The sequence below is a fragment of the Sorex fumeus genome, unplaced genomic scaffold, assembly GCF_029834395.1.
Source record: "Sorex fumeus unplaced genomic scaffold, SorFum_2.1 ptg000026l, whole genome shotgun sequence".
In the NCBI taxonomy this organism is placed as follows: domain Eukaryota; kingdom Metazoa; phylum Chordata; class Mammalia; order Eulipotyphla; family Soricidae; genus Sorex; species Sorex fumeus.
Genome location: NW_026606083.1, coordinates 8069622 through 8097360, shown reverse-complemented (window position 1 = coordinate 8097360; position 27739 = coordinate 8069622). Strand labels below are relative to the sequence as shown.

The 27739-nt window shown below is 50.7% G+C and overlaps 2 protein-coding genes across 4 annotated transcripts; one reads left to right on the top strand and one right to left on the bottom strand.

Annotated features, from left to right (window-relative positions):
* Window positions 1-751: 751 nt before the first annotated feature.
* ATP5F1C (ATP synthase F1 subunit gamma) lies at window positions 752-13997 on the bottom strand. Of its 3 annotated transcripts, none has more exons than XM_056114606.1 (9): window positions 13856-13997; window positions 8174-8208; window positions 7622-7753; window positions 5805-6009; window positions 5133-5276; window positions 4959-5023; window positions 3610-3765; window positions 3215-3311; window positions 752-910 (listed from the first exon to the last, which is right to left on the bottom strand). In XM_056114606.1, the coding sequence occupies exons 1-9, from the start codon at window positions 13909-13911 to the stop codon at window positions 907-909; spliced, it is 894 nt and encodes a 297-aa protein (XP_055970581.1). In that variant the 5' UTR covers window positions 13912-13997; the 3' UTR covers window positions 752-906. The 3 variants fall into 3 exon arrangements, with proteins under 3 accessions (XP_055970581.1, XP_055970580.1, XP_055970582.1); XM_056114605.1 differs by lacking the exon at window positions 752-910 and adding an exon at window positions 1397-1460; XM_056114607.1 differs by lacking the exon at window positions 752-910 and having other exon boundaries at window positions 3211-3311.
* Window positions 13998-14119: 122 nt separating this feature from the next.
* On the top strand, window positions 14120-26989 carry KIN (Kin17 DNA and RNA binding protein). The gene is made up of 13 exons (XM_056114628.1): window positions 14120-14254; window positions 17599-17693; window positions 18817-18860; window positions 18944-19066; window positions 19585-19766; window positions 20554-20602; window positions 21037-21094; window positions 21929-22058; window positions 23088-23138; window positions 24432-24500; window positions 25198-25297; window positions 25454-25554; window positions 26561-26989. Exons 1-13 carry the CDS (start codon window positions 14141-14143, stop codon window positions 26621-26623), a joined length of 1179 nt encoding a protein of 392 aa, XP_055970603.1. The 5' UTR covers window positions 14120-14140; the 3' UTR covers window positions 26624-26989.
* Window positions 26990-27739: the final 750 nt, after the last annotated feature.

Below are 27739 nucleotides of genomic sequence, written 5' to 3'. Positions count from 1 at the left end.
TACAAGCAGGAGGGCCACTGTTCCCTATGCCTGTGGGTCCCGCTGCCTCTTGCCCCTGCAGTGCTCATCTCTCCCTAGCAGCCACCGCAGAAGTGCATCAAACTGCTCCCTGAACCACCGGTCACCCATCTCTCTGAGGGCAGTAAATACAGTGCTTTAAGAATTAGAAATACATTCTTCTATTGGCCTTTAAAATGCCAGAGCAGAGCTGGAACGCACATATGCACCCCCGAGACCCACATTCTGTCTTCCCAGCTGTCGCACCAAGAGGGACCCCTAGAACCAGCTGAAGTTAAAATGGAGAGTTCAAGAATGACAGCGATTTAAGTGAGAGTTGAAGACATCTCACATATTGCAGGATTCTGACGGCAATGAACGTTTGTGCCAGAAACACAAAATCCCTGTTGCAATGAACAGGGAGCCTGGCACTGTCAGCCAGTGGCTGGTGGCCCTGCCAAGCACGCAGTCTGGGAGATGTGACTGTGGGGCACAGGACAGTGGAAATGCCACTTCCCAAAAGCCCTCGGTGTCTGGAGTGCTAAGCTGATGGTCCACAGAGCAGGGGTGGCCAGCGGTCCGATGAGGCAACCAGAGAGTGGGAAGCCACCATTCCCTCCAGCAGAACCCTCCCAAGAGGCTGAGTGGGACTTGCTCCAAGAGTCTCTTCATAAACAGCTCATCAAAAAATTTTTGGAGTAGCACATTAGCATTTCTGAATCTTAATAGTATCTCAAATGAAAAGCAGACCATGTTCTTAAAAAGCACAGTGATTTTCTTATTGGAAGTCGTTTATTGTAAGATAATTTACAAAGATCTGCTGTCCTTATAACTCAACAGCCCAAACATTTCTTTTGAAGAGGACAGCAATATGTTCAATCCATAATCAGTGTGCTGAATTTTCTTCCTTTACCTGAAAAACAAAGGACTCAAGTGAAAATCAAGCTATTTGGGGGAATAATGATGTCAAATAATAAAGCTTAGTGCGATGGAGCCTGGGGAACTAATTGAGCAGAGTAATAGGTGACTGCACTAGTGGCTGCCAAATGTGATCTGAGACCCCTTTGTGGGGTCCAAATGGGCAAGAAAGACTGCCTGCGCCATCGTGTCCACCTGCATCTGTGGGCACATGTAGTGATGCTTCCCAGGAGCTCAGAGAGAAGGGAAGGATAGAGGAGTGAAAATCCAGCTGTCTTCAGGCATGAACTCAGAACCTCTATCTTCAACAATCCTTATTTAACCTTGAACTGTTGCCGATGTTCTCATATATTATTTAATACATTAAGAAAAAAATATCCCACACCCCCTGGCACCACCCAGACAGTACTGCTCAGGACCCACTCCGTGTTTGCAAATTGCTTCCAATCTAGCTAGGTTTCTTTTCTGAAGGGGCTTGGGAGAGAGTGAGTGAAATGTCAGACTTTACCTCTTGTCTGAGGATGCAGCTTGGTTTTCATTAATCCCTGGTTATTGTATTAGAGAAAAAAGACAAACACAGAACAAGTGGTTAAGAAGCCATCATGCTAGTTAAGTTTGTATCTTCCGATTCACTAGTCCATTTCTTGTTACCTTGAGTGCAGCAGTATGAATATGTTTCAAAACATTCTGTTACAACAGGTTTATGACTATTATAAGTTACTCAGTTCACACTGGTTAGAGGCTTTGATAAAACCATGTGCAATAAACCCATGTTCATGCAAGTTGCAAGTAGACAACACCAAAAACATATTTTAAAACTTTTTTTGTAAATAGCACACTGCATCATTTCAAACATTTTTTGACTGACAATACTTAACATCACAAACACTGGTTTATTTATGCTTTTGAAATTCAAGGTTTTTAGAACCAGAGTTACACCCAGCAGTACTTGGGGACCCCATGACCACTGACCATTTCCATGGCCCTATCTTTTTTTTTCCTTTTAATGAAATATCCAAAGGAATCTGCTCAAAATCTTAAATATTACTAAACGCACTCAATCTTTAACCAACGAGCACGAGTCAGTCACAGAAAATCCCCAGCTTGGGGGTTACACAGGATCCAGATTTCCCTTCTAGAGCATGAAAATTCCTATTCAATTCCAGTTTCATAATTCTGTCTCCCTCTCATTTCTCTGGCTCTTGCTCATTCTGAGTCCAATTTCCCACGATCCTAATCCAGCGTGAGCATGGGCCTCATTTCTGCAGGAATGTCCCTGCTTCACCCAAGCCCTAGGTATCTTCCCCAGAACCTCCCCCAGAGCCTGTTTCCCCAGACCGTCTCATTGTAGCAGCAGGAAGAAAGTTTGAGGACCAACAATCTAGTCTCTTGATCCCCGACCAGACTTGACACAGATGACAGGCATGTCGAAGCCAAAGTTCAGCAGCGCACTCAGGTGGCACAGGCACTGGTCACTGCTCTGTGCTCTGTGACCCACTGAAGGGTCTCCAGAGGCTAGACACTGGTCTCACATTCTGAGAGGTATGTAAGGACCAGCTTCATTTCTCCGGAGTGAGACCTCTTGCCAAGTCTCAAGCATGCACCCACTTACCACACACCTAATGGTGTGCCTCCTTTTCTGAGCTTCCCTTCGCCTTTTTGTTTTGGGGATATACCTGGCTGTGCTACGGGGTTACTTCTGACTTGAGCTCAGGGGACCATAAGGGGTGTCGGGGACTGAACCTGGGGTGACAGCGTGCACGGCCAAGCACTGCCATACTATCATTCTCACCTGAGCCTCAATTTCTTAAGGCAAAGCACCATGACTCAATGAATGGAGCATGTGTGTCAGTGAAGGCTTTAGCCTATGTCACTGCCTGCCATTGCAGTCTGTACCTGTTTCATCAGGGGCTTCAGTGAAGGACTCACATTCTCTTTAACCTGGTTTCACAGACACTACTGTTTCTAGGGAACCCTGAGACTTTCTGGAGAAAAGCAACGTATTAGAATATGCAAAGTAACTCCAGCACCAAATCAATTTATAGATTTCTGTTCAGACCAAAACCAGGCCTGTAAGATTTGCCAAATGATGCCAAGATATCTGTTTTCTGAACTCTTCAGAAGCATGAAAGCCAGCAATACACCAATTTCTAGAAAGAGGAAAGGAAGCCTGCCTTAGTGTCAGCTGCAAGAATGAAAATGAACGACAGCGGCCTCTCTCTCCATCTGCAAATCCTAAGGGTGTTACTGAAGCAGCTTGTGTCCGGGACAACAGGCACAACCCACCCCCAGGACTCACAGAGCAGCAGCGCCCGAGATGATCTCGATCAGCTCCTTGGTGATGACGGCCTGGCGGGTGCGGTTGAAGGTCAGAGTGAGCTTGTCGATCATCTCCGCTACAGACAAAAGCAAATTTAGCCACCACACTCGAAACATTTGACACTCATGCCACGCCTCCTGCAGGGAATGGTCTTCTTATGCTGCTGGAGACCATGCCCCGGGTCTCCCACACACAGGGAAGGCAAGCATTCTGTGATACAGACATGAGACTCCACAAAGAACAATGTGACTACTGAGGAAACACTTCGCCCCGTTCCTTCAGGCCCCTCTCCCACCCCTGCCTGTGCTGAGGAGGCTGATCCTCAGTGCCTGGTCCTGTGCCCAACCCCCCACCCAACCCCTGTGTATTCGTACAAGCATTCTTGCTAGCGTTGTCCATGGCCGTCATCCTGGCACTCTGCTCGCTCGTGGTCGACTCCTTCAGGGAGTAGTAGATGATGTTGGCCAGATTATATTCCTGGTAGTTCTGCAGCACATCAGCATCAATGTCGTCATAGATACTCATGTTCTCTGTTGAAATAAAGAAACGTGAGGAAATATAGTACAGAGATAGAATCAACCAAACTGGCACATGCGTGTCAGAATCCTGGAGTCACACGAACACAAGGGAAGGGAACCCACAGGAACACACAATAGGTTTCTGCTATGTGCCCAGCAAAATATGATGCTGGGACGAAATGTGAGGTGAACTTTCATAAAGCAAAGACGCCATTGAAAGAACAGCATGCCATAACCTGAAAAGCCCTCCAGTGTGCACCAAGCAAGAGACAGAGACTGAAGAAATTAAGGGAAAAATGAATAACAAATGCAGTGAACACCAAAGTGCCTGCCTCCTGGCTGGAGATTTCCTCCAACATGCATGCTCCTTAACTCAGAAAGCTTTGCATTTACACACAGCTGGTTTTCAGAAACCCACTTGAAAAATTTGGGTAGCACTTCAAAGATGTTTGTTTCCAGATCCAAGTTTGAAACAGCTCACTGGGGGAGCTGAAGAGAGAGCACAGCAGGAGAGCCCTTGCCTTGTATGTGGCTGACCCAGGCTCGGTACCCAAGTCCTCAAGGAGTGACCCCTGATCAGAGCCAGGACTGATCCCTGATCATGCCACCACATGTGGCCCCAAAACAACAAAATGGTTCGTTTTTTAAAAAGAATTAAAGACTAATGAAGATTTTAGTAACTATGGTGCAATTTAGCAATGCTTCAATACATTCGCGAGTGGTCAAACAGGTGAACATGATGCCGAATTCCATCAAAGCAAGAGACACCACGGGTCAAACCCATGTTTAAAGGACCACAAGGAAAGTCAGAGACAATATCACATGCCTCAGCCTCAAGAAGCTTCCCAGAAGCTTCTCAAGAAAGGAAATGCACATGTCAGAATTGGCTGACAGATGAAGAGAACAGGCTTTAGGTGAACAGGGTCCAGTCCCGATTCCAACAGTGAAACCCGAGAACTGTGGGGTCTGTCTGAAGCTGGGAAAGGGGTGCCCTCTCTCCTTAGCTGCTACTGGCGCAAGAGCTTGCATGCCTGGCTTGGAGCTCACAGCTGTGGCGTTCACCATCTGGGGACAAACCAGAAGCTGCATGCAGAGTGGACAGAACGCTGGCCCAGTGGAACAGGGTCCTGACAAACACTATTTCCCTGAATGTGCAAGTCTCTCCTTTCTACATGGAAAAATACTTGTTCCACGAAAATACTTACCAGCATTTGCAATGGTATCAAACGAAAAGATAGGCTTTTCTTCTGTTTTGTATGAAATGACAGATCTAGAAAAAACATACACGCAAATTTAAAAGTATGTTTTTACCACTTCAGATATTTACACATCTTCATATATAAACGAATACAAAGGTTTGCTTTCTAGATGGTTCTTGCCTGAATCGATTAAAGATGATAGACCCTTCATCAAATTCATATCCAGAATTCAGTAATTCAAGGGCGATGACCGATGCATCTCCGAAGGTTGGGGGCTTTCTCCCCACTTCCTTGAAGGTCACTAGAAACTGGTCAGAGTGAGTCCTGTAAGGTGGAGAAGCCACAGTTGAACAGGAGATTCAGCGAAAGCACATGGGCAGCAAAGACAGTGCTGCCACCGGGGATGACACTAGGGAGAGGAGCTGTTCATGGAATTGGGTCTTTCCCACATTTATTGGGACTACTCCAGCAGCACTTGCTAAGGACCAAGAAACCAGCCCTTCTTATTTTCTGCTTCTCTTTGCTTTTACTTCTCTCCTTCCAATCCTGATTATCAGCTGTTCAATTCAAAGGTGGCTTTGACTCCTTAATTTTAAAAATGGAACAGCTGATTTCACTTCACTGGTTAGGAAAAAGAAGCAAAAGCAAGGGAGGAAACGGGGGAAATCTATAGGCTATAGATTTCTATAGAGCCTATAAATCCTAATAAATCTATAAAGCCTAATAGTCTAGAAAAGTAATAGCAACCCCTAGAGTAGAAAATAGGTAAGCTGACACCCTGCTCAAAGAAACCTGCATTCACTTGTGTTTGCAACACCCGCAGGGAAAGAAGCCACCAAATATCTGAATTACCTGTGAAGTATCCCTCTGATTTTGTCACCGATGCCAACGATCATAACTTCTTTCCCAGCTGCCGTCAGGTTGGCCACCTCATTCTTCATTTGCTTAGCCACCGAAGAGTGAATAGCCCCGCACAGTCCTCGGTCCGAGGACACACCAATGAGAAGGTGCTTCTTCTTGTTCTCAGGGGCTTTGATGTCAGCTTTTTCATAGAGAGCTTAAAAATAAAAAAATTTAAAAATTTTAAAAAAAGCAAGGTTTTTTCAGGGAGCTCATGTAAACACAGCGATGGGCCCTGGCTGACTGACATGAGCGCTTCGGGCAGGTGTGATTAGGCCCTGATGGATGGTGTCTCTCTACTTCTCAATTTACAGTCAGGCTGACAGCCAGAAAGAGGTCAATCTCCTGTGACAAAGGCTCCTAAGGTCAATTTATCTGAACGAAAGATAAGCTGATCTAAATAAAAAAAAAAACATAAAAAGACACACATAACAGAGGTAAGTATGTATCAAATGATCAGACTGCTAAGAATTTAAGCCTTAGTTAAACAACCAAGAAAAGCAGGAAGCAAACACATGTTGGCATTAAGACCTGTCTACCAAGCTCTCAGAAGAGCGCTGGCAATCAAGTAGCTGGCAATCAAGGGTGCCACTTTGTTTGGACTACTACACTAGCAACTTCACTTCATGGTTCTGTTCTGTCAAGCAGCAAAGCCCCCACGGGGATGACTGACAGGAATCCAAGGACTAGCTGGGAGCTGCCCTGAGATTCGGGTGAAGGCAGGCGGGGGCTGGCAGCTCCTGGAACACAGCACTGCCCAGGGCCAGTCCAGGATGTAGGTGCCAATGCCCCCAAACTGCACCAGCCTTAGTGAGCCGAGCTCGTTGCTGTAGCACAGAAAGCCGCCTGCCCCAGGGAGGACACTCTGACCCTAGCCGCCTCACTCTGACTAACACCTGCTATTGTTGAATACAGCGGAGAGTCCAACTAGCAATGTCTGAGGACCCCTAGGAGAAGTGAAGAACTCCAAACTTCAAGGAGTTATTTTGGCTTTTTTTAATGCTTTATAGTGTGCAGATTAACATGCCTATTTTAAATCTTCAAACGATTAGCCACTTAATATCCAGCAGTCAGGGATTTTTGTTTAAAGCACTTAGAAGCCACTGACTTAATAAAGAGACCTTTTTGTGGTCCTGGGGATAGACCCCCACAGACCCCCACATTAGACCGGCTCTCCACAGGGCCAGAGCCCCCAGCCCTCTCCTGAATTTTCAGTATCTTGCTACAAATACTCAAATTAGCTATCTTAATCAGTTTATTCTTAACAAAGAACAATAATTTTGTGACTATAAACTTTCAGAGGTATTCAGATTCTTTTTTGGGGTCACACCCAGTGATGCTCAGGGTTCACTCCTGGCTCTGCACTCAGGAATTACTCCTGGTGTTGCTTGGGGGACCATATGGGATGCCGGGGATCAAACCTGGGTCAGCTACGTACAAAGGAAATGCCCCACCCCCTGTACTATTGCTCTGGTCCCGGAATCAGATTATAGAACCAATTATTTGCATTACTGTATTCGTATTATGTATTATATGTAAATTATAACCAAACACGTGACACTTTTTTTCCAAGAAGGTTAAAAAACTGACTCTCCCTTTCTCACATAAACAGACTAAAGAGTAACAGGGTGTGGAAGAAAGAGTGTGGTCCTTGGTCAGTGGTCACAGGAAGCACCTGAATCACTGGGCCATCTCCTAGCCGTAGGTGCTCTTCCCTGCGGACAGAACGGGGAAGGACGGACGCTGAGGGCACACACCAACGCTCTTACCCAAAGACCCTGTCCCGTACACACGCGCTGGCTTCAGCTCCCTCTCAGCTCGGGCGTATTTGGCAGCTGCCACCATTTTCATGGACTTGGTGATTTTCTGAATGTTTTTGATGGACTTCAGTCTCCTGGTAACTGGAAAATGGAAGTGCATTAAGATCAAGGAATCATACTATGCCTGAACTCATTTGTAGAGTCACACAATTCTTTTTCTGAAACCGCAGGGTAGAATATTAGTACCTGGCCCACCAATAACAGCACAGGGTTTCAGGTCCGAACTGAGCTACTATAAGTGTAGGTGAGACCTAAAATGAGGGTAATGGAAGTCAGACAGGACACCAGTCACTTCCACTGCAGAATTTTAAATGATCTTTTTTTTTTGATTTGCTTGTTTGGGGCCCAAAACCTGTCAGTGGTCAGGGCTAAAGGGACCACATGGAGTGCTAGAGACCAAACCTGGTGAGCCATGGGCAAGGAAAAAGCCCTTCCTGCTTTACTCTACCTCCAGCCCCCCTAATTTAGTTCTTAATTCATATATTGAAATGAAATACTTACTATCTTTCAAAGTTGCCATATTTCGAACTTGGATCCTGAAAATAAACATGTTTGAAATATTACTACTCACTAGTTTCTGGAAAGCAGCCCTACATTGAAACAAAGCTTCCAGAGTTAACGAGCCTGTTGCAAGGCGCCAGCCACCTCATCAGCACATGGGGCATGCACCAGCTCCAGTCCCACCCACACCTCCCCACACCATTCCCAGGCCAGACAGGCCTGGGGCAGCCTCCTCGGAAAAGCTCGTTTCCCTCGTGCAACAAAGCCCTGTAGGTCACATCTGCCATCTCTCACACATGTCCCATTAGCACACAAGCTGAAAATATGAACAAACCAATTCTAACTTTTCCGCTAGTATTTCTTCTCTTTAAAAACTGAGATAACATGTTAGTAATACCATGTGATGTTTTAGGGGTACCATTCATACCTCTTCTAAGTGTTTGTTGCCACCCTCACCATCAATGAAGTCCCGGCGCCCCTCCACGAGCCTGCCCTCTAACATTTAGCTTCTTAAACAGGGGCATGACCACATGTGGGTAGTGTGACTTTTTGTTTTTTTAAAAAGACTGTTTTAAAGTAAGTTTTTATGATTCACTAACAATGGTAAATGTTTGGCTTGTAAATCCATTTCTATTCCTGTGTACCCAGGGTTCATAAACATTTCTCTGGGGAAGGGGGTTGTGAGTGGAAAAAGTTTAGGAAGCCTCGTTCAAATATCAAACTGGATAAAGGCATTATAAGAAGAAAAAGTTAAGAATTCTATATACCAGTTTTGTAAAGTATGCTCATCACTTGAAAAACAATACACTCAATATAAATCAACATGACAGAGCATCACCATTACAGTAACGAGTTAAAGGAAAACCCCACTGAATGGAGCAGACTCAAACTGTCACTGAGGATAAGCCTCTCAGTAAACAAGGCTGAGAGCTGCCCATCCTCAGCCAGGCACCCAACACCAGGGCATTCCCACTGCAGAACTCGCTTTGCTCCTAGGACTGTACCCAGACAGGAGGTCTGTCCTCATTCCGCCCCTCCCACTCCACACAGCACCAAGTCTCGCTGAAACAGGAAGAAAAAGTAACTGAAGGCAAACAGATTGGGAAGGGAGAAATAAAGCTGTTTCAGTCACAGGTGTTATCAAAGTCTACTTACAAAATCCCAAGGGATCAGCAAAAACAAAACCCAAGCCCCCAAAACCCTCCTGAGTAAGGATCCAAGATGAACCAGCAAATGGCAGCACTTCATACCAGCGATGTGCTGGGGTTTCCAACAGGGGTGCTCAGAGGTTCCTCCTGCCGTGGTGCTCAGGGGCGCTGCAGTTCTTGGTTCTAACGTGCTGTGGAGAGCTGGGGAGCTGCTCAAAGGAAACTGAGACCATCCCAGCAACAGAGGGTCCCCACTGCCACACACACTGTCGCCGGGTGCTTACACTTAGAATGGGTTAGATGGCCAATTTTTAAAGTATTTTATCTTAATAAACACAAAATTGATGTGTAAAACTATTAAAATATATGTAAGACATGAGAAAATGACAAAGATCTGCTCAAAGAAACCAATGATCTCGGGGCTAAGTGAGTAGGGAGCTTGCCTTGCATGAGCTTATGTGGGTTTGACCCCAGCACTATACGGTCCGAAGCTTGCCAGGAGCAATCCTTGAGTACAGAGCCAGAAGTGCAATCTGAGCATAGCAGGTGGCCAGAAAACAAACGAAACACCTAAAATAATGCTTCTCTGTATTTACCCAATTGATCTATCTACCAAGATCTTGCAGCCTCACTCACCGCTGCAACAGACCGTGTACAACCAACATGCCTTTCGCTCACGAATGCGTCAGCCAGCTCCAGTGTACGTAGACATACCACAGAGCGCTCAACGTTCCCACCAGAATTCCACGAGACACAGGGAAACTTGGCAGGAAACTGTTAAACTTCCAAAGACAATTTGGAAAGGCAAAATGATTCCAACTATATGACATTCGAGACTACACAAGAAGCAAAAAGCCCAGTGGTTGGAAGATTGAGGGGGCAATGAAAACTACTGTACCAGCAGAGTCACCTGTCAAGACACACAATAGCCTTCAATGGAGAGAAGCCTATACCTAAGTGAACAGCATAAGCACAGTGGCTCCAAAATGCTAACACAACACACACTGCACTAGATCCGTGTGTTAATGAATACTGGCGACTCAGTATTTGGAAGAAACTCTGTAGTGTATGTCCAATATTTCTAGTGTTAGACTTATAAAAACAACAATAATTACTGGGGTCCAAGGATGGTGCAGACCTTGCAGGTGGCTGACCCAGGCTCCATCCCTGGCACCACATATGGAGCCGCCCCGAGTTCCACCAAGACTGACTCATGGGTTCAGTGTGGGGAATAAGCCCTCCACACAGCTGAGTATGGGCCCAAACCAAACCAAACTTAAAAAAAAAAAAAGAAAGAAAACTGTAAAAATGCAAGTTATGCAATGTTACTTTTTTTTCTACGTGCATAAAAGAATCCTAGTGGTTATAACCCAAAGTTACACTTAAAAATCTTTTGACTTGTAAATCCACTAGTATTACTCAGACATAGATAAAATAAAGTACTAGTATTTGTTGTATGAAATGATCAGCTAAGGCCAGGGAGATGGCTCAAAGGCTTAAGCACAGGCTTGGCAAGTATGTGCGTATGTGTGTGTGTGTGGGGGGGGGGCCCCTCGAGCAGGCTGGATTTGATCTCTGGTAGGGCATTTGCCTTGCACGCCCCACCATTCGATTCCTCCGCCCCTCGCAGAAAGCCCAGCAAACTACTGACCCGTGACGTGTTCGATATGCCAAACACAGAAACAAGTCTCACAATGTTACTGGGCCCGCTTGAGCAAATCGATGAACAAACAATGGGAGGGCAGTGACAGTGACAGTGACCAAGCCCCCAGCACCACAAAAGGATGGATGACTAAAGAAGACAAAATCTGTGAATCATTGGCAAGCCCTGCTGTTTCAGAATAGATTTACCTGCCACTTCAACCAGCCATTAACATTTTTCATAATTGTGCTTGGAAAGTAACATCCTGATTTTCTATTAAATCAATGCAATATACAAATTTCCAGATTTTCATGCTGCTTTCATTTTGCAATGTGTGAGCACCCATTCTTCCACCCATGTCCACATCTCTCTCCACCACCTCCCCAGTTTTCCCGTGGCACCCCCAGCCTGCCTCAGTGGCAGACACTTTTCTTTCTGAGTTTTTCCTCTGAGGCACTCTGGTCTACAATCCTGTTACTGACAGGAATCAAGCCTACCACTTTACCTCCTTCCCATTCTTGTCCAGGGTTTTTTTTTTTTAAATGTAGGAACTTTTCCATTCTGAAATAAACTCCTAATGCATAGATGACAAAGTAACCTTTGAAAATCATGGGTTTTCAGGGAGACGCTTGCATTTACCTGACGTAAGTGCACAGCCAGAGCCAATCACACAGACCCTGAGGTTCCCACAGCATCCTCCATGGGAGCTGAGCAGCAGGAAGAATAAGATCTGTCACAGGTAGCTCTCACTGCCCAACTTTCTCCTCTAACCATGTCTATGTTACAGCTTTACTGGAAATTTTTGGTTTGGGAGCTATGACCAGCAGTGCTCACTGAGCACCCATTGCGGTGGTGTGGGGATAGAATCCAGGTGGGTCACATGTAAGGCCAGAGTCTTGCCCCTGCTCTATCTCTCCAACCCCTGTATTTTTAACCTGAGTACAAAATAACATCTTGCCTTTCTGAGGACAGTTTGTGCAACTTACTAAGCTTGCAAAGGAGAGGATAAAGCCAGTCAAAATCAGTTACATGATCTAAAAATCCACATCATGCCTTGCAATGTGAAACTGTATCATATCCAGAAAGAGGAAAATCAAAACTTGTGGATCACTGTATCTATGTATCATTGTTAGGGGGTCTGAAGCAGACAATGCCCCCTCCCCCAATGATCTAAGTCAATGATTGATCTTAAGAAATCAAAGGCAGTTTGAAAGGATTTTAGAGTGGATCACCATACCTAATACAAAAATGCAAAAATTCAGGAATAGCAAACTCTTAGAAAATTGAGGACAGAAAAACGCCAAGAGTCTAACTCTAAAGTAAATAGCAAGTCAAAGCCTGTCCGAAACTAGCGCACACCAACAGCTGTAGCACCCTGCTTCCTGCCCTGCTCCCTTCCCGGGTCCCAATCCAGTCTCCAGAGTAAATCCCATTTTCAGTGGAGGCTAATTTCCAGAGCCCTTTCCCAGTTCCATGGCTGAACTCTGACCCACTGCCCAGGTCTATGACCCAGACAGGAGCCGGCCAGCTACAGCATTGTGGTGGGTCTCTCCCTGGCCCCCTCCAGCCTCCTGAAGTTTACAGCTACTAAGTCAATACCTACTAGCTCAGTTTCAGAAAGCAACCTGCTTATCTCTCTACAGCCCAGCTCTTGACAGACTTTAAAATAAACGCCATGAGGGAAAGTCCAAGGGCAGAGGAGCAGAGAAGACATCAGGCCCGGGCGCGACTGCCAGTGTGACAGCAAAGCTGGCAGGGTTTGCTGGAAATCCACCACCAGGCATCTCAAGAGCAACCCCTTCCCCAACATCCCAGAGACTAAGGTCAGGACCGTGACCTCTATTTGCAGACTGAGGTTGTAGCTTTGGCCCCTGAGACCCAGAGGTGGTGTTTAAAACTGAATTTTCCATTGAAGGACCTTCAAATAAGTCTTACAAGCTTTAGATCTTTTATCCCGAGTATTTTATACAAGCCTTTGTCCTCGTTTGGGAAACCCAAGGCGCATGCGAACTCTCGGGGCTCTGGAAGTCTCCTTGGGTAGCACAGACAGCACCAGAGGGCCCTGCCTGCCGACTTGGCGGCAAGGGTCGCCACTCTGCAAGGAAGGCGCCCCGCAGCAGGCCCCGGCCCACGCGGCTGAAGAACTCACTCGGGGGCTCCCCCCACTCCCCACATTCGGGTAGGAGGGAACTGCCTTCCCACCCTCAGCCCCGTTTAGCCGGCACGGCCCAGCCAGACAGCCTCCCACGGACACCGGGACCCCCGAGACCCCAGCCGAGAGCTGCAAGAGCTCAGCACCCCCGGCCCGTGACCTGCTGGGCGCCGCCGGCTCCCAGCTGTCCGCTCCCGACGCCTTGCAGCGGGGGAGGAAACAAAAATATATTCAGTACGCAATTTACCCGAGGAAATTAAAAAGGAAAAAACAGCATTTTTAATTTCCTCTGGAAAATGAAAAATTGCACTTTTTTTTTTTTACTTCTTCCGGGAAATCGGCGTTTCAGACAGCCGGCAGGAGGGCTGAGCCCGGGCGGACGTCGATGTGTCCCCGTAAGCCCTCCCAGGGGGACCCCGGGGCCAGGCGTGACCTTGCAGGGTCACCGCCACCGAGTTCGGGTTCCAGAGGGCGCGAGCCGCCTGCCCCTCGCGGCTCCAAGGGCAGAGCCAAGGTCCCCGGAGCACCCACCGCCCGGGCCCGGAGCGCGCGTCTGGGCAGGGCTGGGCAGCGTCGGCAGGTCCCGAGAGACGCGGCCCTTGGCACGCTCCAGCCGGGCCCCGCGGGACCCCCCGGCCAGGGCCCCGCCCGCCCGCCAGCCCGCGCGCGCGGCCGCCGCCCCCCGCCGCCCGCCTCCCGCCGCCCCCCGCAGCCTCCCCGCAGCCGCAGCCCGCCCGTACCATTGCGGCTGCACGGCGCAGGCCGAGAGCCCCGCGACGCCGGCCCGGGAGAACATGATGGCGGAGCGGTGCTGCTGAAGGTCGGACACTCGCACCGCGGCGCGCAGGCGCGGCTCCGCCCCCCGCGGTCGCGCGGCCCCGCCCGCCCCGGAAGTCTCGCGAGCCTTCCGGCCCCCTGCAGCCCCGCCTCCTTCCGACCCGCCGCGGCCTCGGTCCCGCCCCCCCACGCCGGCGGACTTCCGCTTCCGGTTAGCAGGCCTCAGGGCTGTCGCCGCGTCTGTCGCGATGGGCAAGTCTGATTTCCTGACCCCAAAGGCCATCGCCAACAGGATCAAATCCAAGGGGCTGCAGAAGCTACGCTGGTACTGCCAGATGTGCCAGAAGCAGTGCCGGGACGAGGTGAGCGGGCCGGGTGCCCGCCGGGAGGAGTGACCGACCCGGGGTAGTAGTGACCAGGCGGGTGCCCGCCGGGAGGAGTGACCGACCCGGGGTAGTAGTGACCAGCCGGGTGCCCGCCGGGAGGAGTGCACGGCCCGGGGGAGTGACCGGCCGGGGTGGCCGCCGGGAGGCCCTGGGTTGTGACTGGCCGGGGTTCCCGCCGGGAAGAGTGACCGGCCTGGGGTAGTGACTGGCTGGGATGCCCGCCGAGAGTTGTGACCGGCCCCGGGGCAGTGACCGGCCGGGGTGCCTGCTTGGGAGGAGTGATTGGCTCTGGGTAGTGACTGGCCCAGGTTCCCACCGGGAGGAGGACCGGCCTGGGATAGTGACCGGGTGCCTGCTGGGAGACGTGACTAGCAGGGGAGGGGGGGGCAGGGACAGGGTCAGTGGGCCCGGTGGCCCGTGGGCTGTCTGGCTGCGTGTCCCGCCGCCATGGGCTCCTCTGTCACCGTGGGACCAGGACACCCCACTGCGCCCTGCTGCCAAGCAGAGCAGGGAGCGGGTCCAGCTCCTGCCAGAAACATGGAGATACCCAGAGCCAGCCGTTGTGACCAGGAGCAGGGAATGGCCACTCATCCGTGAAGCTCCCCCCACTCCCCTGAGTGTAGTATGTAGGCTCGGACCCTCGGGTTATGGAAGGGCCCGGCCAGTAGCGGTTAAAACTGCAGGGGCCATTACTCTCTGCCCGGACACATACACACATAAACCCATACACACATACTGCAGGGGCCTGGTGGGTAGTGCAGGCCCACCCAGCACCCCTCCCCAAACACACACACACACCCACACACACACACACTGGACAGTGAGTTCAGAGTGGATATCTGGGGAGGGCCTCTGTCAGAATCAGTATCTTTCATGTTGCCTCCAAAATGCCCCCTAGTGCCCACCCAGGTCAGGGAGGCTGGAGGCAGCGAAGTCACTGGTCAGAATTCACACTGTGCCCTTTTCAAAGACCAAATTGTAGGGTGATACTTTGACCCACACCCATGTGTCTTGGTGCTGTCAGCTTTATTGCATAGTTTTAGCATCCTTGTTTGGGTACTTTGTTGTTTGGTTTGGGTTTGGGGTGGGGAATCACGCCCAGTAGTCCTCAGGGCTTTCTCCTGGCACTGCACTCAGGGATCACTCTAGGCCAGTCTTAGGAGACCATATGGGGTTCCAGGGATCAACCCCTGGTCAGCCTTGTGCAGGACAAATGTCTTCCCTGCTGTACTGTCACTGCAGCCCATGTCACTGTTTTGTTAGGAGCTGCAACATGTTTTTTTAAATTTTCCATTTCTTTTGTACAAATGAATTCTTCTCACCGCATGGGCTGCTCAGGTGTCCTGAAAGGTGCCCTATCGTGGGCTTACTGTGCTCTCCATTCCGACAGTGACCAGTTTGCAGAAGAAGGCTCTTGGAGGAGCTCGGCTCCTGCTGAGGGGCATTCTTGGGAGAAGGGGCCTGTGGGGCCCCCTGCCCCTGCCTCTGAGTCTGGAAAATTGAGGGGGCAGGACCGAAGCGGTGTTTATTGCCTCTCTGCTCAGCCACCCAGTCGGGGGCTAGAATCTAGTAACATTTTGCACCGTTTCTGATCTTCATCATGAAGGGCAGTTTTCAGTTATGAGAGAGAGTGGTTTCATCTAGGAGACTGACCCCGTGCTCCTTACGGCAGTAGCAGATGGGGAAAAAGCCTGGTGGGATTGGGTGGACAAGGATACGCGCCCCTGGCCTCTCAGGGTGGCAGTGACTGTGAGGGGAGCCGAGGGGACCGGTATGGGCAGCAGGCAGAGGGAGAGGGACCTGTAGTCGGCCTGAGGGCTGTGGCCCCAGAAGGATGGGCTCACTCTGTGCCTGCTTCCGAGGGAAGAGGTGCAGCCAATACTTGTGGGACCAGAGAAAAAACTTTGCTTTAGTTTTATTTTGGTTTGGGGCCACACCAAGTTGTGCTCAGGCCTGCTCAGGGCTTCGTGCTCAGGGGTCCCTCCTGGAGGGGTTCAGGGCATCCCATGAGCTGACCCAGTGACCTCAGCGGCAGGTGCCCCCTGCTGTCCTCTCTGCTTCTCACAATCGTCTGCAAAGGGATATCCTTTAGTATGGGTCACAGGTTCTCGCAGTCTCTAACAGTGGGTTTGCGAGCGAATATGCTTTCCTAAATGGAAGTCCACTCCAGCCACCTTATGTCCCTGAGCCAGCATGACAGTTTGTGTGAAGTCAGTGCTCACTAGGACGAGCCTCCAGTAAAGCCCAGGGATATCTGATGAGTATCTGTTTCCCAAGACCCTGATTCCTGCATTCACCCTCTGGGATTTATCTGCAATTGGCAGAGTTGCAGAATTAATCTCGCAAAGCGGCTTAAAGTGCTTACAGCGAGTGATCATTTAAAAGAGTTGAACAGTTGAAATAACTTCTTAAGGCCATTTTGATCAATAGGGCCATAACCACAGATTTTTTTTTAAGTCAGCTGGACCCCTGTTTATTTTTATTTTTTGAGTTGTTCATAGTAATTTATTACATTCAATTTCCTACACTAATTGCACCACTGTTACACCTCATCACCATTATTTCAAATTTTCCCATCACCACTCAAGCCTGCCCCAAAAGCAGATCCTAAATAATTTATTTTGCATTGCTTGTTATGAATAACCCACTAAAAATGACCCAGGAAAGTTTCCTTAGAAAAAGTATATGAAGATTGTTGTATCTTACCCTAAAGGCATTAAAAGCTTTTGTATAAGAGATTACTAACATGTTGTTACATTAGCACAAATATTAAAAGGTAAAGGTAAAGGCCCTCCCGTTGATCGTCGATTTGCTCGAGCGGGCCCAGTAACATCTCCATTGGAGACTTTGTTGTTACTGTGTCTGGCATATCGAATACTCTCGGTAGCTTGCCGGGCTCTCCGAGAGGGGCGGAGGAATCGAACTCGGGTCGGCCATGTTGGCCGCTTGTAAGGCGAACTCCCTACCCGCTGTGCTATCACTCCAACCCAACACAAATATTATATGCTAATATTTAAAATTGTTTTGATTGACATCTACTTTACACCCCATCAAATGTGGTGTGCTGCTCCTGATACATCAGTGGCTTAGGAATGAAATGTCAGGTGCTCCAGGAATTCTACAATTTTAAATAGCATGATAGAGCTGGACTTAAATTTTTAACTGAATGGTGACTTTGGGGTCTGGTGGCAGCTTTGCAACTTGTGGCTCACCTCTGAGATTGGTTAGTCAGTCTCCGGATCATACCATTCATGAGCTTATAAGGCGCCAGAGGCCACTTGCCTCCCCACAGACTTTGACTGCTACCTTTTCTCTCATAGAATGGCTTCAAGTGTCACTGCATGTCCGAATCGCATCAAAGACAGCTATTGCTGGCTTCAGAAAATCCTCAGCAGTTCATGGATTATTTTTCAGAGTAAGTAATCTGCGTCGATCTCATCAGCTTTATTCAGCCAGACATTTCAGAGATATTTGATCACTGACATGTTGGCACCCTGTTTCTTTCTTATTAACCTGCTTGATAACTTTATTACCTCTGTGTCCAGTTTGGTCTTCTTTTGCTGTGTATCAGAGTATGAAACTGTGACAGAGGTCTCGTGCGAACATTGCTCTTTCCCTCCTTCCGCTTCAGTCTGTCACAGAGCCAGCCCGGTGAAACTGTAGCTTCAGGCCTGCCTGTCACCGACCCCCAGGTCTCCGCTCAGCTGTGACTGGGGCGACCCCTGTACCTTGCTCTCTACCTGAAGCCGCCACTAGCTCAGTGTAGCATCCTCTTCCCCTTGGTGCCTGGCTTCCGCCCCCTGTGCAGGCCCCGTAGCTTCCCTGCTATGTGGGGGACGCCGAGACTGACTCAGCCTCTGTCCTGAGCTTTGTGCTCTTGTTTGGGGCAGTTCTGCCCTGTGTTGCTGAAGGCTCTCCCTGAGCCAGCTTGGGCCTCTCCACTGCCATCCCCGGTGGCCAAGGGCTCCGTGTCCTCTAGACTCCCCCTGGAGTGTTCAGGGCCTTGAGAGTACCCCCTAGCCTCCTCCTGGAGGGCTCAGGGCCTTGGGAGTGCCCCCTAGACTACCCCTGGAGGGCTGCTTTCCACCTGTGGTTTGCAGAGGCAGCTGCAGAGGGCAGGGCTGCGGCCACCTTACTCTAACCCCACGAGGTGTTCCTGCCTTCTGTTCTGGCCGCTGGCGTTTTCTTTCTCATCTCGTTTTCACAAAACTGCAAGAAAGAAAGGAGGCTGTGAGCCTTCCAGAAGCCACCCTGGCCTCCGCATCCAGCCGAGCTGTCTCCATATCCGCTGCCCACCCACTGGAATGTCTGGCCTGAGTGGTACTAGGGAGACACAATGGGCCCCCGGTCAGGGTCTGCCATGTGAAGCCATCCCCTCAGCCTGGCAGACTTCCATTTGAAAACCAGCTTTTCAGAACCTTCCCTTCCCTGGTGGCTAAGACAATGGTCACATATCGGGGGCATCCAGGCAGCCAGGGCTGAGTCCCAGGAGCCATTTCTATGTGGGAGATGGCATTGGTGTCTTTTCTCCTCAACAGGGAGTTCCGAAATGACTTCCTGGAGCTGCTTCGAAGGCGCTTTGGTAAGTGGCGGGCACTCTGCGCTCCCCGGATTCTGCTTGCTCATGGCCCTGCGCCGGCACATGTGGGTCTGTTTCGTCCCCAGGCACCAAGCGTGTCCACAACAACATTGTCTACAACGAGTATATCAGCCACCGCGAGCACATCCACATGAATGCCACACAGTGGGAGACGCTGACCGACTTCACCAAGTGGCTGGGCAGAAAAGGTCAGGACCCCCAGCGCCGGGCTACAGGAGGGGGAAGCTGAGCCTCAGGCATCCTTGGATACTCGCAGTCGAGCACACTGGACAGGCCTGGCTTTACCAGACTCCGCAATAGCAGCAGGGTCACTGTCCCTTCTCATGAAGGCCCTCCCTCCTCCCCCCATACCATTTCACTCAAGGAAGTTTGTCACCCCCCCCCCCCCCCAAAAAGTGATCCCTTGGCCACAGAGCACTCACTGGTACTGAGTACTTCGATGCATGTGAAAGAAATCATCAATGGGTTTCCTTTACTTACATGTCCTGCTTCAGCTTAGGTTGTTTCGAGTCAGAATAATGATTTTTTTCTGTTAAAACACTCCCCTGAGCAAAAGCCTCCCTTTTGCTATAAACATGGAAAAGTCCTGGGCTGCCTGAGAGCTGGGCGGGTTATGGACTGGTGGATACACTTTCCTGTGGAGCGTTGCTACCATGCTCTTTCGTGTAACCACGCATTCTGTGATGTCTGTCTGTCTGTCTGCCAGGGCTCTGCAAGGTGGATGAGACCCCAAAGGGCTGGTACATTCAGTACATAGACCGGGACCCAGAAACCATCCGCAGGCAGCTGGAACTGGAGAAAAAGAAGAAGCAGGACCTTGACGATGAGGAAAAAACGGCCAAATTCATTGAGGAGCAAGTGAGGAGAGGCTTGGAAGGCAAAGAGCAGGTGCGTAGCGTCACCCCTGGGGTCGCGCCCAGCCTGCCTGCCTGCCGCTGTGCTCCTGGTTGAGAGTTCGCTCGGCAGGGCTGCACGCCGGCAACTGTCAGCCATGGGGCTGTCAGGGTGCTGCCACGACTCGGGGACAGCGAGTGATTCGGCCCCGGGTCTAAGCACAGCCTCACCCTCAGGACCACTCATAGTGGCATCAGCTGGCCCTGCTTCCGGGCTGTCTTGCTTGCCTGTTTGCTTTTGAAGTTTTTCAAGTAAGATGGAGTTCTTTCACCTTCCTTCGTGAAACTCCAGGGGGTTACCTGTGGAAAGTCTATCTTTGCTTGCTGGCGAGCACCTATAGGTGCTGGTAGCAGACAGCATTCATGCCCACCAAGAGCCTCCTTAACATTTTCCTACTCACGGGGTGGGAGAGACAATGGGGCTGATAAGATGCAGGCCTTGCCAGTGACTCACCCCACATCTGTCCCTGGTGGGACCCCCAGTGGTCTGGGCACTGCGAAGCTGATCCCCCAGGATGCGGCATTATTGCTCCTTAGAGGAGGGTGGGGGTTTCTAAGTGTCTGGCAGTGAGCAGTGGAGCTCTAAGTTGGTCTTTAACATTGTTGACTTTGTAACCAGCTGAAAATGGGTAAGAGGCCCTAGATAGATACAAAAAATCTACTTCCAGTCTTAGGATACTACCCTGAGGACAATATTTACAACGAAAGTAACTTTGTAGTTAGGAGTGTTGTGGGTCTGTGAACTGCCTTGCAACATCCCTATTTTTGTTTGTTTGTTTAAGGAGGTCCCTGTTTTTACGGAGTTAAGCCGAGAAAATGATGAAGAAAAAGGTAGCCCTCCGTTCCCTGTTTCCTACTGTGAATGCTTTAACCCTGAAGGCCAGTAGAGTGCTCCATGGTAGGGGCAGGACAGCCCTCTATGGGGGGGCACCTTTTCCCCCTGATGAATGAGAAGCAATGACAGTGAATCTTTGGCGTGCTACTGTCACCAAGACCAGGCCCTGACACAACTGGAGCCCTGCCAGGTGGGGTGGGGGCGGAGCAGCCTCTGTCCCCATTGTGTGTCACGGGAAATTCCCGTGCTGGGGTGCCTCTCCCTCTGTGCTCCAGACCCTTTCCCGAGGTCCCAGCAGTGACAGGCCAGATCAGCTCACCCAGTCCCAGGCTCATGGGCTACTCCACAGAGCCCAGGCAGTGGCGGGAGGAGCGGGTGGTCCCAGCCCAGCCTGGCCTCCACTGCAGTCACCACCCAACTCTCCTTACAGTCACCTTCAATTTGAACAAAGGAGCCTGCAGCTCAGCGGCCACCACCTCCAAATCCAGGTGAGCTCCCAGGTGGGTGGGAGGGGGAGACAAGAGGGTCTGTGCCACTTGACTCGGCTCCCTGAAGATGGGTGGCATCTGTTGGCGCCCTGCACTGCCCCACTGTGGACGCTATGGTGGCAGCACCTTGCCGGGTGGGTGCAGGCCCCACATGGCTCGCAGCCCGTTCCCTCCCTTCATCCCAGATTTTCCCACCCCAAGAATGTTTCTTGGTAGGAATGTGGTTTTGTTTTATTCTTTGTGTGTCTGGGAAATGTAAATAAAGTTGACCATTTTTGTCCATATAAGTGTAGAATTGAACTCGCCCTGTGTATGGAAGGGATGATTATCCCTTCCATCCTGTTCAGAACGGTTTTCTCATCCCTAAGTGAAACGGGGCCCATTGACTGACTCCCCACGTCCCCTTGGCAGCCCTGGAAGGAGGGGAAGAAGGTGACCGCGTGAGCAGTGTTGGGGCTCCCCAGCCAGTGCTCAGGAGACACAGGCCGCTCCTGGTTGTTCTCAGCCAGCTGGACTATGGCTTGGTGCGGGGCTGTGGAGTTTAGGGTAACTGCTGGATTTCACGGAAGTCCAGATTAGCCCTGGCAGGGGGCCGGGAATTAGGTCCCCTGACGGCCACCAGTCACCACTGGGGAGCTGGGGCCTGGGGCACTTTGCTGCTCCAGGACCAGGCGGAAGCAGGGTCAGGCCCTGCCTGTCCTGTCCCTAGCTGGCATGGCACTAGCAGCACTCGAGAGGAAGGTGGCGTGGGCTCGCGGCTTCAGCCCTGCCTGTCCGGGAAGCTGCCGACTGGCAAGGGGTACGGCCCCACTCACGCCCGGCTTCCCTTCACAGCTCTCTGGGGCCAAGCGCCTTGGCCACTCTCGGGCCTGTGGCACCGGTCAAGCGGAAAGAGTCTTCCCAGAGTTCGGCCCTGTCCAAGGAGAAAAAGAAGAAGAAGTCCGCGCTCGACGAAATCATGGAGGTAGGGAATGCGCCCGTGCCAGGGAAGGGAGCCCAGCCCAGTTCCCGGCAGAGTCCCCCTGCAGGGCCAGTTTCTCACTGGGGTGCCCCCTCAAGGTGCCCTGGAGCTGCATGCAGCCAGCGAGTTCAGTTCAGGGGCATCAGTGGTGGTGACACTAGAGGGGAAGGAAGAGAAGTTGGTGCTGTCTGGTGGGCACTGCCAGAGCCGGCTTGTCCCCTTTGCCTTTGGGAGGGAGCAGCAGATGGTCCCAGGCCTGTCTCGGTGACTGTAGGTGGGGCTGCTCCTCAACCAGTGCTGGCCCGGGCAGTAGGGGGAGCAGCCGTGTGCCAGGAGTTGTTCCGGTGTAGTCACATGAACAAGTGGCAAGCCCGGAGTGCACGGGGGTCTCAGCACAGGGACGGCGCTGTCCATTGGCTGTAGCACTGAGGCAGATGGGCTGGCAAAGGGGGAATGAGCCACAGGCCAGAGCAATGGTGGGGGGAGTTTTGGGGGTGAGAGGTTGGCCAGACCGGCCATCCAGGTTCTGAGTTTATTGCCTTGAATGAAACACGCTGAAGTTAGGGTTCTGTCCCTCTGAGGAGGCTGGCAGGACTGGGAGAGGCTCACTGTAGGGGCCCATTGATGCCAGTTTTGAGGGCCAGCCCAGGTTTTATCCCAGCACCCGAAACCCAGGTGACCCCAGCAGCGCCATGCCCTCAGGTATCTGCCGTGAACCGAGTGCCTGTGGGTGAGACTGGCCAGGGTGGCCTGGGCCCCGAGCAGCTCTTGGCCAGCTGTGGACCAACTCTATTTCCTGGTCCTACTGGTCATTCATTTTCCACCACAGGTGACTTGCTTTGTTGCATAGTTGTTATAATCTAAGTTTCTTTTTACATTGAGAACCTAATTGCAAAAAAAATGTTTACTTGTATTTATCAGAACTTGCGTATTTGATCCTGGGTCTTCTGACGTGTGTGTTTTCTGAGATGGCATTTGAAATTGAGAACCATAAAGGGACCCGTTTCTGATGTTGTCTTGGATCTCCTGCAGATTGAAGAGGAGAAGAAGAGGACTTCGCGGACAGACTACTGGCTGCAGCCGGTACATACCCGTGGGTGCTGTGTGGGTGCGGGGGGCATGAGCTGCACCTCATGGTGCTCTGGCCATTACGCGCTCGCTCCTGGCAGGTGAGGCGGTGCGGGGGGAGCAGATCAGGGTTGGCATGTACCAGCCAGCGTCCACGCACTGTGCTCTCTGTCCGGCTGCAAGGCCATTGGTTTTAAGAGAAATGAAAAGTCAAAACAGCTGACCCTTTCTGCCTGCAGTTGTTCCAGCCCTGCTCTCCCTGATGGTGATGCTGTCAGTTTGTCCATCACGTTGTTTCTCGGGGCTCAGGCCTCAGCCTCAACGCAGCGCTGCTGAGCATCTCTGGAGTGGAAATGGCAGCAAGCCGCAGGGATTGAGGCACCCTCTTCTAGACTGAGGGGGTGTCCTGAGCAGGCTCAAGGGGCAGTGAGAGCCCCATGAGACCCTGAAATGGTCTGCCTAGAAGTACTACCGCTGTGTCAGAGCAGGCAGTGCTCCCGCTGTGTCAGACTAGGCGGGGGTCGCTCCTGACCATGCAGTGCAGTGAAGGAGACCTGGGCTCCGGCTGCCAGAGTTTGCACACTGCCCCCTGAGCTGTCTCCTCATCTTCAAACCCTCTCAGTGTGTTTTCCTGCCATCAGATCTCCCTCCCTCAAACTCCACAAACTATATATTTCCCTAATATAGTTTCTGCATGGCTCAGTTAGTCACGGGCGCAGGCTCTTCATGACCTATAGCTGAGTTAGCCTTTTAATTTTCATTATTAGCCTCAGGCTTCTGCTCACAGTCAGAGCAGCATGGGAGAGTTGCAGGCTCAGTGCGTTTGTGGAAAGGAGGCTTCCCTCCTGTCAGACAGATGCCCAGAGCAGTGGTGCTTCTAACTGGGCCAATCGGGAGAAATCCCATCTGATTTGAAACTTCAAAGCTGCATGGCAGGAAGGAATGCTTGTAGAATAGTAAGGCTAAATCCCTGAGGAGCTGGGCCCTTGGCCCTCCCCACTTCCAGGAGCTGCAGATCTGGCTGTGAGCAATGTGGAGTCACCTGGCTGAGGTCCAGATGAAAGCCCTTGGTTGCAGGAATCCTTTGCTGTGGAAGTAGCCGTTAACCCCTGATTGCTAATCAGTTTTGAATAAGAAGAGAGGGAAAAAGAGATTGCTAAGGAAGTACTTGGTCACTACAAAGCTTAGAACTCCCAGATTTCCTCTCTTTAAAGGAGCTGGTACATTTATGTTACAGGGATTCTTGGTAAACTTGACTTAAAATGAAAAAGATGATTTATGCTTGTTCTCTTTCTGTTTTGTTTTTAGGAAATTGTCGTGAAAATTATGACCAAAAAGCTTGGTGATAAATATCACAAGAAAAAGGGTGTTGTGAAGGTGAGGGCAGGTGGGTGGCCCTGGAGGGAGGGAAGGCCGGGCTCAGCTCCTCAGGGCCAGGTCAGGTGACAGGGGAAGCCTCATCCTCTCCCTGCAGTCCCTGCTTCCGTCCTCTCTCCCACAGGCCCGTAGTGTTGCTAGGAGTCGCATCCTCTGGGCCGAGAGGGGGTGTGGTGGCCTGAGTGCTGGTTTGCCTGCAGGGGTCCTGGGTCCAATCCCAGCCAGGCAGGGCCCACCGGGTGTGGTCCACACACCAACAAATAAAAATCGATAAATCAAATTGGAAATCCGCCCCTGTCCTCTTCTCTCTTTGCCACGAGTGTCCCTTCCGCACCAGCCGCATGCATGTTCCGTACAGCTGCGCCCAGGAATGAGTCCAGCCCGCCCTCACGCTGTGTCACTCCATCTTACTTGGACCCCCAGCTTGTCTGCTTTCCACAGGGGACCCTCACTAGAGTTTGAACTGAATGCTCTCCGGGTCAGAGCAGGGAGCCCGGGTTTCAGCACCATTCCCGAGCACTGCCAGGGCTGACCAGAGCCAGCCAACTAAAAGCCTTAGAGACCGGAAGACAGCATCTGGTCCTTGGGGATCCCGGCTCTTAGTGGCTGTCAGCTGTGCATGCAGCTGGCTGACCTTTGTTGTCCTTTTGTCCTTTGCTCACCGCTCTCCTGTCTGGACGGTTCGGTCTCGTGGCAGGAAGTTATTGACCGGTACACGGCTGTGGTGAAGATGATGGACTCCGGAGACAAGCTGAAACTGGACCAGACGCACCTGGAAACCGTCATTCCTGCCCCAGGTACAGCGGGCGCAGAGTGTACCCCATGTGCACTGGATACTTGCCGATCTCAAGAGCTGGCAACTCTCAGAGGATTTGGCTTTTATTCTTTTGCTGTAGCAAGATTAAAAACAAAGTACACGTTTTCTTTGCCCTCACTGTTTTTTCTCTTCGTAGGGAAGAGAATCCTGGTTTTGAACGGTGGCTACAGAGGGAATGAAGGCACTCTGGAATCCATCAATGAGAAGACGTTTTCAGCTACCATCGTCATCGAAACGGTGAGATCCCACTGCAAATAGCAAAATGCACCAGACAGCTTTTTTGCTGGATCGTTCTTTGGATTGAATGCTGTCGATCCTGGTGTACTTTCTGATTGTGGAAGAAGCGTATTGAGCTCAGTCTGGGCTGGAGACTGGTAGGGGACCCCTGGACCCCTGCTCGCGGGTGCCCAGTCCCGGTCTCTGGCCTCTGAGGACTGCTTCATGCACGCTCAGGGTGACGGGAGGAACAGGGATCTTCAGGAGCTCGCTCTTCCTGAAGGCATTGTCTCTTGGCCCTAGCCCCGAGGTCAGGTACAGCAGAGGGAGATCGGGAGGAAGCACTGATCATCCCGCCCACATAGTTGCCAGCCTCCCGCCAGATGACTGCCTCCAGCAGCTCTAGTCCCTTTAGTTCATAAAACTATATAGGACATGTCCAGCTCGACATCCTGGCTCTCCCCCTCACGCCTAATTGTGAACTCTCTCGGCCTGGCATAACTCAGGTGGCTTGTTTGTGGAGGAGCCGCAGAAGTCAGGGCTGTGTGAAGGTGTGCCTGCACAAAGGCTGGGGTAACACCATGCGTGCTCCGGCCTTCTCACTGGGTTTTGGTTGTTTGTTTCTTGTACTTGGGTCTTGGCCCGCAGTGCTTGGGGCTTACTCCTGGCTCTGTTTCGGGGATCACTCCTAGGGCTTGGGGGACCGTATGGGGTGCCTGGGATCCAGCCAGGTCAGCTGTATGTCAGGTGAGCTCCTCCCCAGTATCAGTAGAGTTGGGGTGGAGATGGGGTGGGGTGCGGGGGCCAAATCGTTGGTTTCCCAAAGGCACATTTCCAGGGGAGCTGAGTATTGTGTTTCCGGGAATAAGTTCAGAGCCTCTGCTCGGAATTCACAGACCAAGTATTGGCCCCTTGGGTACTTTCAGGGCATGCAAGAGGAGGATTTGTAGCCTTAAATGTGGTATCCTTTTCTTACCTTTGAAGACATGTATGTTTTAACCTTTTCTTAAAATATTCTCGTTTCTAGGGCCCTTTAAAAGGACGCAGAGTTGAAGGAATTCAGTATGAAGATATTTCTAAACTTGCCTAAGTTTGAAAATTTGTTAACAACACATTAAAATCCTAAAGCATCAAATTGGTGTTCGCCGAGGCATTTAGACTCTACTGTGTTAGGGTGTTTCTTCTGTATAAAGCAAATGAATTTATTTAAATCAAACTGTATAGTTGTTTAGCTAAGCTAGCAAAATGTCTTAATTATGTTACAAGTATCCAGATGTGTTATTTTGTCCTCATTATTTTTTTTGTTCTGTAATATTGATGATTTTTTTTTATCTTCATTAAAAGAATGTTATTGTAAAGTTTTACATAAGACGTTTTGGAGTAGAAAATTAGAGGGAATTCTCCATATACTCAAAATTTATACTTCCCGTTGTCAAGTTGTATTGAAAATGAATATTTATATTTTGAAAATACATGAAGGTCTTTCTAAACTTGCCAAAGTTTGAAAATTTTTCAGCAGCACATTAAAATCCTAAAGCATCAGCGATGCTTGCCGAGGCATGATGGTACAGCTGTGCTGGGCTGGTGCCACTGTGCTTGGTGGAAAAGCCTGTTGAGATTGTGTCCTTGCCCCGGTCCCCATTAAGAACGGACAGCTCCATGGTTCCCTCTCTGTCTGTCCCCTTCCCTGCCTGCGCTGCCCTTGGGCTCTATAGGTTTTCCTGAACATCTCCCCGAGGGAATCCCATGAACTGGCTGCCGGCTACTTCGATGGACTTTTTCATGTAGAACAGCGGCCCCCAGGGAGTCACCGCCCCAGACCAGCACAGAGGTTTCCGGCCTGCCCACCCCTGCAGCTGACCCTCCACAGAACCGTGAGCCCTGTGCTTTGGAGCCCCCCGTCCCACCAAGCCACTGTTGTTCCTGCCAGCAGTGCTCAACCCCTGACAGCTGAGGGCCGTGTTTGTTTGCACTCATGGGCTCTGGAACCCTAGTGCTTTGGCCTCTGGTGTCTAAGGTTCTGTGGAACCACACTCTTCATGCTGTGTTCAGTACAACCCAGGCTGGTCTGTGCTTTCTGTCACACTTTCAGTCAGAGGGGCTGGCACCAGGGTCTGCTGCCTCAAGCAATGAATAGCATCATATTCTAGGGTGCAGAAGACAGGGAACCCACCTCCGGTTTCCCCCTTGCAAAACATAAAGGAAG

Coding starts and splice junctions, on each gene's coding strand:
- ATP5F1C (XM_056114605.1), bottom strand. CDS start 13,911: ATGTTCTCCCGGGCCGGCGTCGCGGGGCTCTCGGCCTGCGCCGTGCAG. Junction 7,754..8,173: donor TATGGCAACTTTGAAAGATA/GTAAGTATTTCA, acceptor TCCATTTTCCAG/TTACCAGGAGACTGAAGTCC. Junction 3,766..4,958: donor TGATACCATTGCAAATGCTG/GTAAGTATTTTC, acceptor TTATTTCAACAG/AGAACATGAGTATCTATGAC.
- KIN (XM_056114628.1), top strand. CDS start 14,141: ATGGGCAAGTCTGATTTCCTGACCCCAAAGGCCATCGCCAACAGGATC. Junction 23,139..24,431: donor CAGACTACTGGCTGCAGCCG/GTACATACCCGT, acceptor TTTTGTTTTTAG/GAAATTGTCGTGAAAATTAT. Junction 25,298..25,453: donor AACCGTCATTCCTGCCCCAG/GTACAGCGGGCG, acceptor TTCTCTTCGTAG/GGAAGAGAATCCTGGTTTTG.